Source organism: Loa loa (genome assembly GCF_000183805.2).
Source record: "Loa loa unplaced genomic scaffold supercont3.420, whole genome shotgun sequence".
Classification (NCBI taxonomy): domain Eukaryota; kingdom Metazoa; phylum Nematoda; class Chromadorea; order Rhabditida; family Onchocercidae; genus Loa; species Loa loa.
Window position 1 is genome coordinate 45215 of NW_018108600.1, and position 6719 is coordinate 51933.

Here is a 6719-nt window from a genome sequence, read left to right on the forward strand (position 1 = left end):
CATTTCCTGTCAGAGGTGAAACGTTTTTAGAGCTCCTATAAATTTTGAACCATTTTAGTGAAAATGCTTCTTAATTAATCCATAATTGAAACTGAAAAGTTCAAAACAACCAAAAAATTTCAGTATTTTCTCGGGGTGTTCAGAGTTTCCCAATCGTTTTTTCAAACTGGTCAGCCATTGCAGCTTGTGATCAATAACTGTTCTGAGAGATTTATGATAGGAAAAAGGTACTGATATTTTCCCGTCTTGAAGGAACACCTAAATCTTTAACAATCTTTATAAATTTTATCTCCTTAATTGATTACCCATTAATATGCTACAAGTATCTCATTGAAAATAAAAACATCATACCAAACAAGCAATGCTTTCTCCCTTCGCAAGAATCTTTGTGAATGTTGCCTGCTTTAACTTTTTTGTCTATAAAGTTCATGAAATGGCTCAGCGGGAAAGTAGAAGTAGACAGATCCAGAAAATCAGAAAAGGATTACTGAAACGCGGCTGAAACTAAACCCATCAAGCAGTAGGTAAGGAAGAAAAAAGTTTCTGGACATCAAAAGAGCAATAAATACATGGCTTACTTGTTCATCGAAAATCGTGTTGAAGAAGGTTCCAGATGACGGATGCTTGCTGCTTTCTCAACAAATGATGAAAGTGACGATGTTGTCGACGTCGACCAGGCTGTTGCTGCTGTCGATTGAGCAGTTGCGACTGTTGACTACCCATAAACGACCGCAGCCGCGTGCGTCTAGTCTCTTATCTTGCCAGTGCCAGTGCCAAAGCTGCCGTGATCAAAGAGACAACTAATCCTATTTAGCTATTGCATAACTTTGCCAAATCCATTGCAGTTCATCAGGATGGAAGAAGAAACACACTACGCTACTTGTCAACACTTTTAATTATTCACTCTGTGACAGGAACCACTCGGCTATATCAGTGATATGGCCACTCAGCTCCTCTTCATCCTACAACATCTTTGCCCATTTTTGATTCATTCTTTGTTCGCATTTATCTACTTAATGTTCAACACTAACGTTCAACACATGCAAGCAGTTCAAATGTGTATTTAACTAACTTTCCCTTCGTATAGTCCCGTTTGAAAAGAGATTAAGTTCGATCTCCAAAGGATTAACTGATTATTTTTTTGTTGATTCACTTCCTTCACTCAAAAGTAGTTCTTGTGAAATGAAGGAAAGGAAGTGAATGTGGATCCTTTGCAGCATATAATTATCGGGCGGCTAATGAAGAAGACTGATGGAACTTTAATCTAGAAAGAAAGTAAAATAGCAATATTAAGGGATTTTATTTGGAGATGTAACATAAGGAGTTTTCAGAAAACTTTTTAGAATTTTAGAAATTAAAATTATTTTCAGCTACTTTTACCGGACACAAACTAGCTTCTACACATTAGGCCAGTCGGAAGTCCTGAGGTTTTGAATAGACTGCTTCAGAAAACCCTCTGCTTTTCATAACCCACCTGTAGAGAAGAAGCTTAAGAAGGCCTTGCTTGAAGTTCTCATCAATATCAAGCCAATCATGCAAATGAATAAATTTTCTGTTAAGATTGTCAAATTCCAAATATTGTCACCGCCAGTTCTAATTAAATGAATTTCAGACCACTATCTATGAGAGGATTTAAATCAATCTACGTGGAAAATTGACAGAAAAAAGTTAAACTTGATTTATCGATGATTGTGAAAAAGCCGTAGCAGGAATGGTGTTGTAACAAAGTAAACCTGCTCGAACATTTAAAAAAAAAATCAAATAAACGAGTAAACCGAACGGTAAATTTAATTAGTAGATTGGAAATTCCCAAAAAAGCGCTGTATTTATGATGCATACACAGCTACTATCTATAAGCCATGTATCAAGTTACAGAGAAGCAAAGCTGGAGATTACCATACTTTATGTTAGCAGCTAGGTCTGCAGCCTGCACAGATGAGTTACCTCGCCTGTCTATCATCTAATAGATAGTTAAATGCTTGTCTGTCTTGCTTGTCTTTAGTAGTTGCATTGATTTTGATTATGTAATAAATGTCGCGAATTCCGATTCGCGAGACTCCAACCATACAAAAATATAATCAAATAAATTTCTTATTGTAAAAATATATCCAATGTTATGACTCATTTAATTAATTCTACATTCCTTAGATTTATTTCCATGTTTTTTCGGTCTTTATCTCAATTCCCATTTTTGTCCGGACGCATCTTTATTTTAAGGATAAAGAATGTCCAATCTGATGCTAATCTTCCCTCTTTTCTTGTTACAATACTTATTATGTAATTGGATCTTTACAGTTTCCTTTGTATCTAAATGAACACCCTTTTTTAACTTTAAAACCACTTCCATTTCCTAATACATATAAACCCTGTTATTAACCGAGTGCGGACTGTTATCAATAAATTGTCTATAATCTGGTGCGTGTATAACTCAACTCAAATCATCGTACCTGAATCAACTCAATCCAATTTAACTCAACGCTACTACAACTCGCGTTATATCGGTGACAGTAGTTGTCTCTTCTTCGACATCACCCTCTCAAACGCACCCTATCAATATTCGCTACAATAACTTGGTCATGGCCATGATTTATATTAGTATTGAATTCCGATAAGGTTTGTTATCCAATCACTCTTTATGTCATTTACTCAAAAAAGAATTGAAGCTGTCAGATGAAATTTCTTAATTTAACTTATGTTCATCTATCGAATGTATCAGAAATAAAGGATAAAGAACTGCCGAAAGCATGCATTAACTTCACCGATCAATGAGCACCTTACAGCGCGCCTACATTTACTCTTTTTCTTTTAGCAAGTAAATTGCTAATGATCTGTTGACTTCGTTACAAATGCTTACTAATTCATTTTAATGTCACAAATTTTACGTGTAATTAAAAAGCAAATGGAGTTCTAATACACTTTTCATAAAAAGTTGCTAAATTCACAATATTTTCGACCATAAGGCTCGACAAGAGGAAGTTCAGCCGGAGAAGTGTGGAGAAAAGCAGTGATAAATTTGCCAAGCTGCACCAAAAACTTGCTTGGCTATGGTCAACTGTCATCGAGCCTAGGTGAATGATGATTTCCTGGCTGTAATTGTTGTCTGTTTTGATCACTGCCTCTTGCATAATTTTTTTTAATATCTTTGAAGAATAATTCAGAAAGGGATGATGCAATTGATCACTGTACCACCACGATCATCATCAATCTACATTTGTACAAAGTGAATTTCAGTCTCATTTTTTTCTGAAAACTGGCAAAGGCTCATATGGAATGAATTGATTTCCGATATATAAATAAGTTATAGCAGAAAGAATGCTTCCTGAATGCCAGATGGCCAATGATGCTGTATTATAAAGCTTCCCCTTAAAACTCTTACAACTTCACTGTATCCAAATCCCTTCTTCTCTTGGCTTCTAAAAAAGCAATTTTGCATTCATTTTAAATAGTTTAATAATGCCGATGAGGCTCTTATGCAACATAGTCGTAATAGCACATATAATGGGCAATATGAAAATGAAAGATTCATATGATTTTGCAAAAGGATTTATGACTGGCCGGTAAGTATCCTATAAGTAGAAAACTTCAGACTGTTTGCCAGTATTCCAGAATGTCAAGAATGAATCATTGAAGTAATAAACAAGTCTATACAGCAATTCGTTAGACATTCCTGTCTTGGGTTTTGAAAATAAAATGCTCTATTGCTGACTAACGGAAAGGTCATGTTGCTATTTACCTTCTGCTTCTTCTGCAGCAGTCCAGTTTCCAGTAGCTCTATTGTCTAGCCTAAAAGTTTGGACTATAGTCGGCAGATGATTTAAGTAGTGAGAACTATTTACCTACGGCTCTTACGTAAAAAACCCGTTTTTACGAATACCCTTTTTGATTGCCAGATTCAAGTAGCTCACTATGGCTTTTTATGAAGTATCCGTACCTTACCTAGGTAAGTTAAAATTCTAAAACTTCATGGCAGACAATAATTCTAAGTTATAAGTTTTCAGAAAGCAGGAAGAAGCACCTGTATTCTTCCTATCTTCAATCGCATTATTCAATAAACAGGTAACTTTACAAACAGTGTTGATAGCATTTTCAGAAGAGCTATACCTTACAGAAAATGTTGTGCAAGTCTTGTCCAATTTCTCATTTTCTTGTTTCGATTGTTGGAACGAGGTTAAGGAGGAATATTGTATCGTATTGTATTGTAGTTGGGTGTTTAGTAACAAGTATGTATCTGGTGATATGCGGATTAAGATCGGAAACTAAAGATGATGTTTGGGTAAGGATACAGAATCGACCCATATATGGATAAAGATTAGCGCAATGAAAAAGGTTTAAGTACTTGAGATTTGGCACTTGACAAATAACTTATCACCAATCCTTATCAGAAAATTGAGAGAAGCAATTGACTGGCGAGAGAAATTGAACTATATCCTAGTTAATACTGCATAAACGGTGACGAACAAATAAGAATAAGTGTGATGCTTTGGTTAATACACTGGTAATACATAGTTAATACATATATACTAGTTAATACGGTAATACACTAGTTTGGTTAACACACTGGTATGCGCCAGTCAACGGTAATGTTGAATAATCTGTTTTAGCGATGAATTTATTTTTATATTAATCTGTTGGTTGGGAGTTTGTTAAGTGCTTCTAAAATGTCAATTGGAGTGTGCAATGAATCAAATTTCGAATTGCATTCTTCAAATATCTTAATTATCCAGCCAAAGTAAATGATCAGAATAATAAATCCCATCATCATTAAAGAAAGACTAGAAAGCGGGAAGAGGGCAAACAGAAAGAAATTGATAAAAAATTAAAATAAACTTCTTTCATGTGCAGCATTCAAACAATAATACTGATGTATTGCGACTTTTAAAACAAATCTCTCTGCTTTATGCTAACTAAAAAAAAACTTTGCCTTTTACAATTTGAATTATAATTTCTGAAAATTTCAATGTTTCGAAGTGTTTTACGTCACTTTTGTTAATTTTGTTAACTGATTTTTAAGCATCATCTCAGTTTTCATTACTATGGTGCATGTGTGCTACGGAAAAAAATTCGAATTTGCAAGTGTACGGTTGTCTACTTATACTGGACCTGAGAACAAATTTTACAGTCTCTGATTAAGTTGTCGTTCATCATATCATCAGTTTATCTCGTTTTGTCTGATCATCATTTCAATGATAAAACTAATTTTATTTTAAACTGTTTTTTCTTGAACTTTGCCTCTAAATCTTGTTTTTATGTTTCTTTTTAACCTTATTTCTTAAATTTAAAGTTATTAATTCAAGTGATACAACTTATAAGACTCTCCAATGACTGAAGGAGTTCAAATTAGAAAATAATCTATAAAAAATGCATGTGATAGTAGTCTTTAAAATATGTATCCTTTTGCAAATTTTCATGAAATTTTATTTTATTTTCTCAAACCAATATTTGAATAAGTTATTGCTTAAAGCATCCATTTGAATCATCCCAGTGAGAAGGAACATAAACATAAACAGGCACATAAACTTGGTAATGCAAAAACCAAAAAAGGACATTATTTGGCTTTGTCTAGATCAAACATTACTTTGTCATGACCTTTTGCTAATTCTGCTATAACTATCTGAAAAACATGATCCACCAAGAATCACTTATTCTTTGGGTAAAGGAAGTCTTTTAAGTGATTCTTCTAGATTGTATCTGTAGCATAAGGAATGATTTTGCAAGAAAAATTATTGGGAAGTTAGTTGTAATTCACGAAGCGTAAGTATATGGATTCTGAGGCCTAAAATAAGCATCAGACATCATTCAAAAGTATAAGGCCTATCAGCAGTTGTATTTCATAGCTTAGAGCTTAAAGTATTAGTTGACAACTTTCTTTGATTATTTCTTCATCACCGAATATGTGTCTGAATCCCTTTGTACAAGTGTCTTCTAGAAAAAGAAAAAAAAATGTCAAAACTGATGCTTATCTCTGCCTTGCTATCAGAGTGCTGTCCATTGCAGAACAATCATTTCACCCTTATTAGCCTCGATGACAGCATAAATTTCGTTGATGGCACCGATGCAGCAGGTTCAAAATTACAAGTTTACTTTTATGCCGTATTTTTTCGTTTTGCGGGTATTTATTGCGGCATATCACAAAGCTTCCAACAATAAAACAACAATAAAAGCTATTTAGAATATTTAATGCATTTTGCGATACACATGGATCTCTGCGATTTTGAATACATTAGTTTCCACATTAATTCTGACGAATTTTGTACTCAAATCAGTCTTTCGTTATACGGCAGGCATCGATTTACCGCTAGGGTGGAGAAGTTGAGTAATCTTCAAAACTTCTGAGAATGACGAATGTACCTTGTTTGACGAGCTTATTGTACGAGAAAAATCCTGATTCAATTTTTCGCAACTTCTGTAAAAAATTATCATCCACAGAAAGTATCTGCAACTTAATGCCTCTTAATATGCAAAAGGATCTTCGTCAAATATTCACACATAATCCAAAAGCAGCAGCACTAATTGGCATGTAAAACAAATTATATTTGAATGCTAGTGCTGGAAAAGTTTATGGATCCATACGCCAATCAAAAGTGAAACATATTGGTGTCACGAGATCCATAATATTAGCAAAGGAGTGAAAAGAAGCATTTCAGCCTCAAAGATCAGATGAAACTTCAGCAATAAAGTGATATTTTTGAAGAGGTTTCCAGTGGCCATGACTAGATTAT

General features: G+C 34.1%; 3 protein-coding genes across 3 annotated transcripts in view; 2 read left to right on the plus strand and 1 right to left on the minus strand.

Annotated features, from left to right (window-relative positions):
* LOAG_18645 (hypothetical protein) overlaps positions 1-688 on the minus strand; it is a gene marked incomplete at its 3' end in the record, with an annotated part of 7632 nt that extends 6944 nt beyond the window's left edge. Inside the window, exon 1 of the mRNA XM_020451309.1 lies at positions 579-688. Within this exon, the coding sequence (XP_020304916.1) occupies positions 579-586 (8 nt within the window). The 5' untranslated portion in view covers positions 587-688. The remainder of the gene's footprint in view (positions 1-578) is intronic.
* A 2765-nt stretch (positions 689-3453) lies between these two features.
* LOAG_11441 (hypothetical protein) lies at positions 3454-4306 on the plus strand (the record flags this gene model as incomplete). The annotated part of the gene is made up of 3 exons (XM_003146960.1): positions 3454-3557; positions 3999-4056; positions 4109-4306. The coding sequence occupies 3 exons, from the start codon at positions 3454-3456 to the stop codon at positions 4304-4306; spliced, it is 360 nt and encodes a 119-aa protein (XP_003147008.1).
* Positions 4307-5940: 1634 nt separating this feature from the next.
* On the plus strand, positions 5941-6333 carry LOAG_11442 (hypothetical protein; the record flags this gene model as incomplete). The annotated part of the gene is made up of 2 exons (XM_003146961.1): positions 5941-6109; positions 6170-6333. 2 exons carry the CDS (start codon positions 5941-5943, stop codon positions 6331-6333), a joined length of 333 nt encoding a protein of 110 aa, XP_003147009.1.
* Between the last annotated feature and the right edge of the window lie 386 nt (positions 6334-6719).